The following is a 14756-nucleotide window of genomic DNA, read 5'->3' as shown; positions in this document are numbered from 1 at the left end:
ATATCAGTTCCCTGATGGGGACGCAAACCACCTCCCTCCCTTGTCATCAGAGTGATCATTTGATGACAATGGAGGGTGCAATAACCCATGTCCTCAGCTGATCTTCCTGAGTTAGATGAGAAACGGGGGCTGTGTGCACCCTGTAAGAATTAGGGGTGTCCACACTGACTTCTGGCATGTGGCCCCTGGAGGGTGGGCCAAAGGTAAACGTGGCCCTTAGGCCACAAATTGTTAGCCACCCCTGTAAAGTAAAGATAAAGGGACCCCTGACCATTAGGTCCAGTCGTGACCGACTCTGGGGTTGCGGCGCTCATCTCGCTTTATTGGCCGAGGGAGCCGGTGTACAGCTTCCGGGTCATGTGGCAAGCATGACTAAGCTGCTTCTGGCGAACCAGAGCAGCGCACGGAAACGCCGTTTACCTTCCCGCCGGAGCGGTACCTATTTATCTACTTGCACTTTGACGTGCTTTTGAACTGCTAAGTTGGCAGGAGCAGGGACCGAGCAATGGGAGCTCACCCCGTCGTAGGGATTCGAACCGCCGACCTTCTGATCAGCAAATCCTAGGCTCTGTAGTTTAACCCACAGTGTCACCCGCATCCCAGCCACCCCTGTAGTAAGCAATAAATAAATGTAATTGCAGCCTTGGCATTGGCAGGGTCCCAGTATCCAAGAACTGGGGTGAAAGAGGCAGTTGACCTGGGATTTGAATTTCTGTGAGGCCTATGCATTAGCTCCCAGCTTTGTCTACACCGACTGGGCACCCTCCTGAGGTTTATTTCTTCAGTGACACCATTGGTAAGTTTGTGGGTCAAACTAGTCAAGCTGGTGAGAGATCCATAAGCAGCTTTTTCAATAGGATGTAGGCTTCACAGAGGCCCAGAAAGCGACTGGGGACTGGGTAGGCCAGGAGGTTAAGGAATAACTGCATCCTTTGCCCTCACCAATCCAATGAGTGTGGTACCCAGTGCTCCCCCCCCAAAAAAAATGTTTAGGGGTACTCTCATTTTGACTCAAGAATATCACAATTTTATAGTTTAAATTGTCACGGCTAAAATGGCCGCTGTTTCTTTAATGCGAATAAAGCTGGGTCAGCATGACTCAGCGGTCTGCACCAAGTTGTATATATAAGTGAGAAATGTTAGTTTGTTGCTGAGGCTGGTGTTTGGGTTGGTTGGTGCTGGTGTGTGGAGTTATTCAGTCGTGTTTTGCACAAAGACTTTTAAGAATAAAACTCTGCAAGGATATTCTCGTGGACTCTTTTTGTGCCGACAAGGGTCCGAGGACCAGGCTGAAGAGGCAAAGGGAGGTCAGAACCTTTTCCTCCTTTTTTTTGCTTTTTACAAACACTGTCAGGTTATGGGCCCAGTGTTTCTGAGCATGTGCAGAGTGCAAAACGACTGACAGCATCTCAGCAGGGAGCTGGTGAGTCCTGGCTGTGCGTTGGAGCAGTTGGTGGCAAGCTGTAACTGTCTGCAGCGACGCTGGAGCAGCTAGGATCTGAGGACCAGAAAAGCACTCAGCGTTGGCTACTGGAACAGTTTGAACTGCTAGAGGACCACAGTAGGCGACTCACAGAGTGGCTACACCAGTTGCAGAGCCAGGCGGGACCTGAGGGTCAACAGAGGCAGCAGCTAGAAGCCGGTGAGTGCCAGCCAGGACCATCTAGTGGGACTCTAAAGAGAGAGTCTGGAGAGTTTGCTGGAGGCCCCACAGAAGGGGCTCAGCAAGCACCAGCAGAGATGGCAGATTTCCAGTCTTCCCAAGTTGTAAATATTGGGGGAGGCATCCCTTTTGAACTTCTCTCAGAAAGCAACTGGCTGAGTTGGTCAATTAAAATGCAGCAGTTGTTAAGGAGAGATGGACTATGGGACTGTGTTGAAACTGAGGTTTTGAGGACTGACTCTGCTGAGAAAAAACGGCTAGATGAAAGGGCTCGTGCCCAAATTATGCTGTGTTTGAGCAACTCTCAGTTATTGCATGTAGCAAATGCCAGCACAGCGTTTGAGTGCTGGAATTTATTAAGGGCAATGCATGTCAGAGAAACTGCTGGAACTATAATTTCTCTGACCAGAAGGCTGTTCAGGACTGTTATGAAAGAAGGTGAGAGTTTGGCAACTCATCTTCAAACGCTGAAATCTCTGTTTCTTCAACTACAACAGAGAGGTAAGCGTTATGATGAGACTGACCAAACCTACATTATTCTTTCAAGTTTGCCTGAAAGCTGGTTGCCCGTGATTAACAGCATGGAGAGTATGCGTCCCCGAGATCTGACCCTTGAGTATGTGGTTGGAAGATTGACCGAAGAAGCAGAAAGAAGGTCAGATAAACAAGCTGAACTCCAAGAGCGGAGGAGTTACAGTCGAGGGGGCCAGCAGCAGAATCTGCCAATGGAGCAACGCCAAGGTTTGGACTTGGCCATGGCAGTGAGGAGATGCTATAGATGCAACCAACCCGGGCATCTCCAACGTCAATGCAGGGCAAGACTTCCAGGAGACGATGTGGAGCAGAGACAGCAATCAACGCAGAAACGTAAGCAGAAGGGGTTCTCTTCAGAGAAGAACACGCGTTCTGCTCAGTTTGTTTCTGCATTTTCTCGAGAGGAGAGGAAGATACCTCGAGGAACATGGTTGCTGGACTCTGGGAGCAGCAGGATTATCTGCAACAGTCGGGAGGACTTTAAGACCCTGGGGAAGCCAGCTGATGGAAAAGACTCAATTTATCTTGCTGATGGTCGTAGAAGCAAGATTGATGGCCAGGGAACATGTTTCCTGCAGTGCTTGAACACTACTCTACCAGAGACTCTGTTTGTCAGCAGTTTGGACTATTGTTTGCTGTCTGTAAGCTGTTTGATTAATGCAGGGTATAGTGTTAACTTCACACGGGATGGCTGTCTGATAAAGAATGGAACTCAGGTATGTGGCCATGCAAAGTTGGAAAATGGGCTATATGTAATGCAGGACAAGCCTGTTAAAGCAGCCCAGGTGGTTCAGGATAATTTGCCAGTTCATAAGGGGTGTGTACATGAACTGCACAGAAAACTGGGTCACGCCAATTTCCGTGTGCTTTCAGAGATGCAAAAGGTGTGCAAGAACCTAAAAGTAAACAGCTGTAACTGTTTCCTAGACTGCAATGTATGTAAAATGGCCAAATCTAAGAGGAAGCCTGTGGCTTCTAAAAGTGACAGAGTATCTAAAGAGGTTTTAGAACTTGTCCATTGTGACGTGATAGGCCCTTTTCCACAGAAGACTGAAGGAGGCGCCAGATATGCTTTTCTGGTAATTGATGATAAATCACGTTTTAGTTGGTTGTTTTTGTTAAAGCAGAAATCTGAGTGTTTCCCCACATTCAGAGAATGGGTTGCCCAAGCTGAAAAGCTCTTCGCTCGCCCTGTTGTGCAGTTGCAAACAGATAGGGGTGGAGAATTTCTGAACAAACAATTTGGGACATGGTTGCGACGTAAGGGGATCACTCATCGTTTGACTAACCCTTATAGCCCTGCTGAAAATGGTCTGTGTGAAAGGCGTGGGGCTGTAATACAGTCAGTAAAGGACTGCCTGCTAGTGGATGCAGGATTGGGTCACAACCATAGGCTGTGGGGCGAGGCTTTTCTGACAGCGAACTTTTTGATTAATAGAACCTGGTCTAGCTCTATAAAAGATATTCCTTATCGTGTTTTGTTTGGGAAAGAACCAGAGTGGACAATGCTCCATAACTGGGGTGCTTGGGCACATGTAAACATCCCCAAAGCTCAGCGCCAGAAAGGGGGTGCTAGAGCGCAGAGACTGCGGTTTGTGGGATATCAGTCCTATGGCAAAGGGTGGCGTTTCAATTTACGCCCAGGACGAGTGGTTCTGTCACGAAGTGCAGACTTCGCTGACCAGGACAGATGGACTGTGATCCATGCCAGCCCAGATTGCCTACTGCCCCTGCAAGTAAAAGAAGAGGCTTCTTCTCAGCCATTGGCAACGCAGGAGCAGGAGGAGGAGGAGGCACAGATTTCCCCAAAAGATGTGGCAAAAGATAATACTTCTCTAGAGGAAGAGGAAGAAGAGCCAGAGATAAGGGGGGAAGAAGAAGTAATAGTGCCTAGGCGCTCCCAGCGTTCAAACAAGGGTGTACCTCCTCAGCGTTTGACCCTAGGAGGAGTGAGAGTATGCAATGTGAGTTGTGTGGAACCACAAAGTTATAATGAAGTCTTAGACTTACCCCCTGGGGAACGTGCTTTGTGGGAACAAGCTATGAAAGAAGAAATGGACTCTTTTAAACGTAACAAAGTGTTTGAGGTCATAATGCCGCCACCTGGTGGCAGAGTGGTGTCATGCAAGTGGGTTTACAAAAGGAAAACCCTTGCATCTGGGGAACCACGTTTTCGAGCCAGATTAGTAGCCAGAGGGTTCACTCAGATTAAAGGGGAGAGTTATGATGAAGTGTTTTCTCCCACTGTAAAGAGTGAAACTTTTCGCTTAATGCTTTCCATTGCTGCTGTAAGACAACTAGCAGTGCACCATTTTGATGTTGATGCTGCATATCTGCATGCAAATTTAGACCATGAAGTATTAATGAGACAACCCCCTGGGTTTGAAGAGGAGAATGGTGCAGTCTAGCGTTTGAGAAAGGCTGTTTATGGTCTCAAACAAAGTGGAAGGTGTTGGAACCAGTGTTTAAATGAAGCCCTTGTAAAACTTGGTTTTAAAAGGAGTGTGGCTGATCCATGCCTGTACACCAAGGGATCAGGCAACAAATATCTAATGCTCTTAGTCTTTGTTGATGATTTGCTTGTGGCAGGGAGTTCCACAGATGAGATCCAGAAGCTCACAAGTCAACTGGAAAAGAGGTTTAAGCTTAAAGCCTTGGGGCCTGTAAGCAATTACTTGGGAGTAGAAGTAAGGCAGGAAGCTGATGGAAGCTTCCTATTGAGCCAGAAAGAGAAAATTCTTCGTTTGATAGAGCAGTTTGGCATGGAAAACTGCAAGCCAGTTCAGACTCCCATGACACCAGATTTCCCAAAGACAGTGTGTGATGATAAATTTGATCAGCCTGAGTTGTATCACTCAAAAATAGGATCACTGTTATATTTAAGCCAGTGGTCAAGGCCAGACATTGCATGTGCTACAAATGTTCTGAGTCAACGTGTATCTAAACCCAGTACTGCTGATTGGTGTGCTTTGAAAAGGCTTATCAGATATCTAAAGGGGACATTAAATGTATGTTTGAAGATATCTAGTACACAAGACGAAAAACTAGAAGTATTTGTTGATGCGGACTGGGGAAGCTGTGTAGCTACCAGAAAATCTACAAGTGGAATGGTTATGATGTTTGCCAATTCCATAATTGGATGGAGGTCAAAGAAACAAGGATTTGTTGCAACCTCATCCTGTGAGGCAGAATATGGGAGCCTGTCGCTAGCATGCAATGAAATCATGTGGTTTATACAGATACTAAAAGATCTAAATTGTAAAGTTGATTTGCCTATCCAAGTGTATGAAGATAGCCAATCGTGCATTGCATTAGCGGGCTCGGAAATAATGAAATCCGCATCAAAACATATTGCTATCCGTCATGCGAATGTTAGAGATTGTGTACAGAATGGGGTAATCAAACTGGAGTATTGTCAATCACAAGATAATATTGCTGATTTGTTCACCAAGCCTTTGCCAGCAACATGCCATAATGAACTGATGACAAAACTGGGTTTATGTATATAATGTATGTATGTATTGTTTCTGTTGGGGTTTTTCGCATTTAAAGAAACAGAAGGGGTGTCACGGCTAAAATGGCCGCTGTTTCTTTAATGCGAATAAAGCTGGGTCAGCATGACTCAGCGGTCTGCACCAAGTTGTATATATAAGTGAGAAATGTTAGTTTGTTGCTGAGGCTGGTGTTTGGGTTGGTTGGTGCTGGTGTGTGGAGTTATTCAGTCGTGTTTTGCACAAAGACTTTTAAGAATAAAACTCTGCAAGGATATTCTCGTGGACTCTTTTTGTGCCGACAAGGGTCCGAGGACCAGGCTGAAGAGGCAAAGGGAGGTCAGAACCTTTTCCTCCTTTTTTTTGCTTTTTACAAAACACTGACATAAATTGGGTAAAAGAAGTACAGTAAATGGACAAAGGTACAAAGATTCACAAAATGTTTAGGGGGTATGCGTCCCCCTGCATCGCCCCAGGAAAAAAAGCACTGGCTGCAACCACATTTTCTCTAGAGGTATCCTAATTGTTAAGAAGGGGTTGTCTTGCAACGCGATTGCACTTTTTTTTTTTAAGATGAGAACTGTCCATATCAAAACAGATCTAGCAGAGACATAGCACCTCCTCCCCAAATTCCACATCTGGTCACATTTGGGTGGGGTGAGGAGAAATGTAAAAATAAAATCCATTTTAGAGCTGCTGTTTAACTCCATGCACATTGCCCTCTTTGCCTTTCCAGATCAAAATGGAAACTTTTCCCAGATGTGATGGATTCCCTTCATTTTCTCTCTGTCATGCAGAGAGAGAAAGAGAAAGAGAGAGATGAGAAAAGGGAGGCAGCCGCAGCTCATGCATGTGATTAATTAGACCTAACTATCTTTTAATTCTAACGTCTCCTCTTGTGCTTCGCTCGGCTGTTAAAGGCTCATTATAGGAAATGCAAGGAAACAGGGAGAATGTTCCTGGCAATATAATCGGGAGAAGACACTGTGAAGGGGAAGCGGATGGAACCAAGTGGCGCCTATTGCCAGTTTGCCAAACATCACCTGAAGGTTTGTTTCCACCAGTGCATTTTGTCTTTTGCATAGTCCCTCACTCCCCAAATTGTTGAGGGTCCTGATTTTGATCTTGCAAGAAAGCGCAGCCCACCAGGCAAGGCTCCTGCACAAGCCTTGTCAAGGGCAGGACCAACAGAACTATAAGTAAGGATGCCAGAGAATCCAGTCGTAACTGGAAATGGGGACAGAAACTTCCGTAATTCACATGTTTTGTGCAAGGTCTGAAACAGAAACCATGCAAGCGAATACAAGCGGAAGTGGGTATTGTTCTTTCTTTAGCCCTCAAACGTTACGTAAAAAATTACATTCTTTTCTGTAGTGTTTGTGACATTTCCCTTCCGTTGAAATGCATCAGAATTAATTATGTCAGTTTTGGCTAACGCTGATAGTGAGAAACATAATGTAGGTTTTAGTGGAAGCCAAACTGTAGAGGAACAGAAATGGAGCTGATTGCAATGGACAGAGTCAGTCACTGACATTGGCTGTGACTTTAAGAACTTCTGCTTGGGATATTTCCTCCTCCCTCCCCGTTCCCCCTTTTTCATGTGACATGATGTCTTTTCAGTCTGTGAGCTGAAGGGCTGGAACCCCCTTAGAACTGATTTTTGCCTACCACTCTGGGAGCCTCTCTGGCTATAATGGGCAGGGCATAAATGCTTTAAAAAGATAAATAAGCATAAGGCTCATTAAGATAAATGCAGCTGTGCTGGAATGTGAGAGTGCTCTAGGTGCTCAGTTTCTCAGTTTTACTACATTTAATTTGTCCCATTTCCACATAGGCTGGTTGTTTAAATTTTAAGAAAGTCCATGTGAAAATATATGTGCATTTTCATGCATGTTAATCTTGACATGTTTCCTATGCAACCTATGTCTAGAATATGCATTTTTTGCAACCAAATCCCACCTGAATATGGGAAACGGGTGGTCTTCCAGGTGTTGGTGGGCTCTTAACTCCCATCATCCATGACCACTGGCCATACTGGCTGGAGCTGATGGGAGTTGGAGTCCAACAACATCTGGAGGGCCACCAGTTTCCTAATACATTTGCTTGTCTGTCCTCCCCCCTTCTCTTTCATTCAGAGAAGAGCAAATTCTGAAGCAGAGCTGTGTTTCAGTTTGCGTACCGTTTCAGGAAGTGCAAATGTGGTAGGTTCACATTAAAATGCAAACAGAATGGATTTCTGTCCCATCCCTGGTGGGTGCCAACCGGGCCTAATTCTAGAGGCTTATAAGAATAATCAATTTGCAAGAGGAGATGGAGGAACTCCATGCTGTCCAACTCTCCCCTCCTCCCAGGTAGGTTGGACAAGCTGGTACATGGTTTCTGCCCTGCTGCCAAAATAATTTCCATCTGAAGCAATTCACACATAAGGGGATTTTTCAAAAAGTGCTTCTTCAGCAAGGTGTTTTGTGTGTGTGTGTGTGTGTGTGTGTGTGTGTGTGTGTGTGTTTTTACTGCCTTTAAAAATTAAAAAACCCTTAAGCCACAGTCACTTCGCTTCCCTGCTCATCTCCCTGGAGCAAGCCCAGATGCCGCTGGCAACAGACCTGGGAGCAGAAGAGCAACTGATGGCAGCGGAGTGTGTGTTGGGGGGGGTGTAGTTTAGCCTCAGGGCCTTGCAGGTACTGAGGAAGAGCAGGTGGTTCACAGTCCTTCCTGGTGGAGAGAGCAGAAAAGAGCAGAGTGACATTCTATGGCTCTACTACTGCAGCTGTTCTATTGAAGAGCTTGGCCCAAATGTAATGCAGCGTCTGGGATTGCCTTGTGGGCACCCTAAAAGGACAGTAAACAAACAGTTCATTAGATTTTTAAAAAATAGTTTTTGAAAGTGTCTTGTTTTTTTAAAAAAAAATGACCTAAAGGAGTTTTGACAGTTCAGTAGAGAGAAGATTCTGAGGTGATAAATTCAACTGCACAAGCATCCCTCTCGACTGCCATTGCCATTTGGGTGAAGGCCAGACCTACTGGCTGCTTCTTGCAAATAGTTTTGGCAGTGCTGAAAAACATCTTCCATTTCAAAAAATAAAATAAAAATATGATGTTGATTTTTCAGCACTACTGGCAAATGAAGTGTTTCCTCTGTTCTTTAAACTGCCCTCTCTTAAGAACGTCCTCCATGACATCATGGAGCTAAATTCTGCATCATCAACATAATGACATCTCATTTGCTGCATGATCTAGGTCTGCAGCCTGGTGTCCTCCAGATGTTTTGGCCTACAACTCCCATCAGATGTACTGGCTAGGGCTGATGAGAGTTATGGTCCAAAACATCAGAAGGACACCAGGCTGCGGGATGCTGATCTAGGTGACAGATTCAGGAAGGAGGAGGTAGTTGAAGCATCCTAGAAAAGGCAGCACAGTGGCAAAAACAGCCATGTGAAGGGACCATGGCGGTGCCACACAGAGCCTCAGTGCTTTGGGGGATAAAGTTCCACCCCACTGAAATGGCAGCTTCCAGGCTGAAACCAAGAAGCCCTTGTTTGGCAAGGAAAGAAGAGGTTTCAGTGGTGGAAAAACATATGTGCTCTGCATTCAAAGGTCCAAAGTTCAATCTATCACCACTGGTGGAGGAATGGGAGTGCAGAGGAGTGGCCCACCCCTGGCACCACTATTCCGGTAGGGTGCCATCGCGGCGCCCCCCGCCCCGGACATGTGCCGCGCATCCCCAACACACGCCAAGCGCCATGCCCCCAGAACATGTGCCATTGTCTATGACATCTCAGAGATTGAGGATCACAGGAATTCAGAAAACAGAGACCCTGGGAATTGGTTGCCAGCCAGAGCAGACAAGAGTATGTGGTGGGGGTGGGGAATTGAATCTGGCCCATGAGCTGCATGTCCTTACCTCCCCCAGCCCCAGAGGGGCCAAGCTAAACAGGTAGATGGGGTCCCCCCCCCGCCATCTGACAGCAGATCCATTTCCCTTGGCCTAATCACAGCAGTGCTTGTGAAGGTGCAGCACTTCCAAAGTACCAACAAGCAGCTGATCGTTGTTGCTCAGGGCTTTCTTTGTAGGTAACTGTGCAAGCCCTACTTTTGACATGAGCCACATCTTTACCTGCCCCTTGCCCGGCGTCACATAGGAGCAGGTGGGTGTGACTTGGCTGAAACAGCCTTGTGGGCTGAATGGGGAGGCCTGGTGGAGCTAATGAGATTCGGAGGCTGGAGGTTCCCCATCACTGCTCCATGGTATCCATCAACCGGCACTATAAAGAGGCTTCACAGCATCAAAAGTAATTGCTAGCTAAGGAATTGCGCCTTAAGTAAACGTTAGCAGTTCCCGTGAGAGCAGGTGACATTTCTAACTGTAAAATTGCAGAGCCCAGCCGAGTGAAAGAAAAATTTAGCACCCATCAACATGCACTGTCAACAAAGCAGCCAGAGAGAGAGAGAGAAGGCGGCCAGCAGAGCAAGTGCGTGAGGAGGACAGAGAGAGAGAGAGAGACTAACATGGCGCTGTTGGCAGTGGCGGTGAGCAGGGCTGTGCTGGAGACCACACCGCACTTGGTACATTTCAAGAGCAGGCTGCCACACGGGGGATCCTTGAAGCTGAGGGTGATCCCAGTTCCACACCGACCAACATGCATTATGTTACACCCATCAAGGTGTGGAAGGGAAGAGGCACAGCAAGAAGACAAAGTAGCCAGAAGGAAAAGGAGGCGACAAGACCGACAGGAGGAGGAATGGGGAGAAAGCAATTGAGGAGGGGGAAAGAGAAGAGAGAGAGAAAGAGAGAGCCGGGTTAGTTGCAGGAAGCACGGCTTGTTAATGGCCAGCATGAAGCAAGGCAGGCAGAAATTCCAAGGACAGGATTTAGCCCCTTTGGCAGGTGCTGAAGAGGAGAGGAAAGGCTGCCTTTTTGGGAGAGAGGGTGGGACTTGGCATTGTCCCTCTTCTATCTCAAGCTGTGCCATACATACTGGCATTCCAGGCAACAGGCAGAGGCTGAGCCCTCCTCCCTGCCACTCCACCATCAACTGGAGCTCTGCTGCCCCAGAAGCTTTGAATGAGGTGTTCTTAAAATGAGGGTTTGAGCTTCTTGCCACTGTGTGTGTGAGAAAGAGGCTGTATGATCATGGCAGGAACACTCTACACAGTGGGCCACTGATGTCTGCCCATGGCAAAAATGGCACTTTGAGGGTGAGCAGAGCTCTGACTCTCAATGTAGAGCTGGGCAATTTGGGCACCCAACCCTCTAAGATTGGCTTGCGCAGCTGAGCCCTGCTGATGACAGGAATGCTGCTTGCCCCAATGTCTCGTCCCCTAAATAAATTGGGATTTTTGAGTGTTTATTACTTAATAAGCTTGTCAATGGATTGATTTGCTCAAAAATCCCATTTAGGGGCTGCTCCCCATTTCCTTGAACGCCTTATTCTGGAGAAGGACAAGCAGATAATGAGTTCCCATCAACATGCAGCCAATGCACAGTGTGCCTTTTCCCACTGGGGATTGTGGGGCTGTTGATCCTGAGCAGGAAGTGCCATTTCCTGGGAGGGTTTCTGTTCAAGGGAGCCCTTCAGTGCATGTTACCCTCCTCCCTTCTTCATGGTAAGGGGCTGGCAGGGAAATACAGTGCTGGGATATTAGTCAGTTCCACTCTGAGTCAGACTCTATTCAAAGTAGGGCCTTGGACGATTTAAAGTGGCCCGCCTCATTCAAGTTGGGGTGTGTGTGTGTTCTTTCAAACCTCCCCCATTTCTAAAAGTAATTTTATGCACACACATTTATGCATGCATGCACACAGACTCACATACGTGCACACTCCCATTCATTATTTTAATCTCTCTGGGACTCAAAATAGGAAGGGAAAGTGGAGTAGATGTTTTATTGCCATCATTAACTCTGAGCAAAGCCGCCATGGGGTGACTTTAGCGGTGCATTTTTTCAGGGCTCACTTTCTCAACCTAAACCCACTGTTCTCAGCTGAGCCAGCCAGTGTTTCCAGCAGCTATTGCAGCTGCCTGTGGAGAACCCCCTCGCAACCCTTCATCCCAGCACTGCTGCTGTGTTCCAGCTTGCTCACCCTCCCTCCCATAGAGCCTAGCTTCTTCTTGGGTTTGAAGCTGCATCGGAGAACAAGCAGGCTCTCAGCAGGCGGTTGTAGCAGCTGTTGGAACAGCTAGCTGCTACAGGCACCTGGAGGCTTCACACCATGTGGCACTCTGTTCGCAAGCGCTTGTGTGAAAGAGGGCTTGGAGGAGTTGATGCTCTTTTCCCTAAAGTAACAAAAAACTGGTAACTAGGTAAAGTCTGAGCAATCACGCAGGCAGCATGCAAACCTACCTTGGGAACTCAGAGTTATACCTTGTCTTTCTGAGATGGTAAAAGCGCATTTCTGATGCATTATAAAAGCTTTCCGCAAAATGGCATCCTCCAGATGCATTGGACTATAACGTCCATCAGCTCCAGCTAGCATGACTGCTGGATGGGACTGGTGGGAGTTGCAGGCCAATACATCTGGAGGGTGTCGGTTTGGGGAAGGCTGTATTGCGCCCAAAAAAGCTAAGGTCACATTGGATTCAGAAGGGGCAGTATGTGTATGCATGTGTCTGTGATATCAAGGGACGTTACTTTCCAATATCACTAGCAAAGCAGACTGCATTGGGGGGGGTGTGCGTCTGTAAGTTGCCACCAAATTTTCAGCTGAACTTGGTGAACTTGGAGGACCCTGCTTAGAAAACATAAAAGCCCTTCCACATTGGAACAAAGGCCCATTTAGTCCAGCATTCTGCCCACAAGCAGGACCTGAGGGCAACAGCAATCTCTCCGCTCAAGCTCCCCAGTGAGTGATATTCAGAGGGATACCACCTCCAATACTGTTGCTTACTGGGAGAGTGCCCCTTCTGTATATAGCCAACATGGCTGGTAGCCATTGGTAGCCAAATATCCATATTAATTATTTTCAGAATCTGCTATAAGAATCAGATTGCTGGGATTTCTCCCTATGGAAGGGTAGTGGGGTGGGCTCCCCCCCCCAAAAAAAATATATTTATATTTTGTTCAGTAGGAGACAAGCACCCTTCCTTCCTACATCATTGCCCCACCACATATATGGCACCTTGTTCTCCTGGCAGGTATGACAGCTTCAGCATTTTGTTAGAAAAAAGAGTGTCTGGAACTTGTGTGTGCAGTGTGTGTTTCGGGGGGGGGGGTGGCCTTACCCAGCTCGCTGCTTTTTGGACTTATCTGAGATGCCATCCCGAGACATGAGCTTGTTGAAGACGATGATTCCAATCAGCATGTTGACCTGGCAGTGGAGAGAGAGAGAGAGATCCACAATCAGCAGCATCCACAGGGCTATCTAATTTCTAGGCCCCTTAAAATTCACATTGCAGGAGGCAGCTGTTAAATAAAAAAATGCCTCAAAGTGACTTACAATTCCATAAAATGCAAAAACAGCCCCTTTAAAAGCAAACAAAGAACCCCAATAACAATGAAAGCAAAGGGCATATCAACAAAATTCCTTAAAGTGCTCAACCTAAAAGGGAGAAAATGACGTGTCTCCTAAAGGCCTTTTGCTCACCAGCATGGAAAGCGATGAAATGGCAGCACAATAAATGATCCGCAGAACAAGCTAATGACCACCAACACCACTGGGCAGCATTTGAGCACCTACCAGAACAATCACAGCAGCAGGGCCAACAAAGGCGTAGAGCAGCCCTCCTTCAAGGGACAGCCAGCAGCTGGGGAGAGAAGCCAAGAAAGAGGAGGAAGAGTCAAGAAAGTCTCAGAGTTTAAGGCTCCTGGATTCCAAATTTTTAAACAGGGGCAGGAGAAACAGTCAATTTTGGTTTCTCAGTTTCTCACTTTTCCAATTTTAAGTTCAGTTCTCCATGTTTCATATTAGTTTGATATTTTATATTTTTTTATTAAAAAAAAACCCTCATGAAAATTCATCAGCATTTCAGTGTGAATTGCTTCTTACATAAACACATTTTTTATGGAAGCCACCCAGAGTGGATGGGGCAACCCACTCAGATGGGCAGGATACTACTAACATTAAGCAAATTTGTCTAATGTGCACATTTTTTTCAAAGCAATTTCCCCTAATAAATGGCATTTTTGCATGAAGTTTTAATGTATGCATGCATTTAAATGCAAACATTACCCTAGTATATGCATTTTTTCCAAGCATTATTTGGCTGGAGATCTGCATTACAATATTTGGAAAAATGTGACCTTTGAGGGTTGACTATGTTTCAGTTCACTTGTTGTTTTAGAAAGTGTGAATTAGGCTCATTGACCTTTGAATGCAAACTGATTTAAATCCTCTCTCCCTATCTATATCTGCACAGCCTGCTCCCATCTCAGACGCATTGAGGGTTCTTAGGTTCTCCTTAGATGTTTCAATTCTCCTCCCCCCTCCCCATTTTATTTTAAGAAGATGAGGCCAGAAAGCCCCCTCTTATGGAACCTACTAGCTGGACGTTCCGTATCCTTTGGTCCGAGTAAAGCCGACGGAGACAGCAACTACCAAGGCTGGCAACCCTAGATGGGAAATATAGAGTCGAAAATGCAGGTAAAACCACAAAAGAATTCTGCATCTGAAGCACTTTGTGGAGAACCAGCTACCAGGGATGGGTGAACTGGGTCCAAGGGATGGGAAAAGGACCCCGCCCCTTAAAACATACACATTCCCCCCGCAAGCATTTGCATTAACTGCATTGCAAAATTCAGAGGGCTATGAGATTCTGACTGATAGCTGTGTTCTGCATGTTGTTCGGCAGTTCTGAAGTTGGACTGTTGAACTAGGTTGATTCACTTTAAAATGCAACCTGAATAAAATCCCCATCCATTCCTACATCTGACCATCTCACAAACCATCTTGGTTTCTATGGGCAGTCCAAAATCCCCAGGGGGGTTGAGAGCACTTGCAAAGAATGCTCTCAAAACCCAGCACGATATATTTTTAATGCATCCTTGGAATAGAGGGGGAGAGGTAACGGGCAGCAGGAGAGAGTTCTGCTTACTACCAGTGAAGCATGCAGGCCTGCTAAGTTCCTGACCTTGAA

General features: G+C 46.5%; 1 protein-coding gene across 4 annotated transcripts in view; it reads right to left on the bottom strand.

Annotated features, from left to right (window-relative positions):
• ADGRB2 (adhesion G protein-coupled receptor B2) overlaps window positions 1-14756 on the bottom strand; it is a 167019-nt gene that overhangs the window by 12964 nt on the left and 139299 nt on the right. For all 4 annotated transcript variants that reach the window (XM_081922850.1, XM_081922851.1, XM_081922849.1 and 1 more), the window contains exons 20-23: window positions 14163-14232; window positions 13361-13427; window positions 12906-12991; window positions 10195-10293 (exon numbers count right to left, since the gene is read on the bottom strand). In XM_081922850.1, coding sequence (XP_081778976.1) covers window positions 10195-10293; window positions 12906-12991; window positions 13361-13427; window positions 14163-14232 — 322 coding nt within the window. The remainder of the gene's footprint in view (window positions 1-10194; window positions 10294-12905; window positions 12992-13360; window positions 13428-14162; window positions 14233-14756) is intronic.

This window comes from Podarcis melisellensis (assembly GCF_964234715.1).
Source record: "Podarcis melisellensis genome assembly, chromosome: 8".
In the NCBI taxonomy this organism is placed as follows: domain Eukaryota; kingdom Metazoa; phylum Chordata; class Lepidosauria; order Squamata; family Lacertidae; genus Podarcis; species Podarcis melisellensis.
Note: the sequence above shows the minus strand (reverse complement) of the source record. Positions and strands in the feature narration are given on the sequence as shown.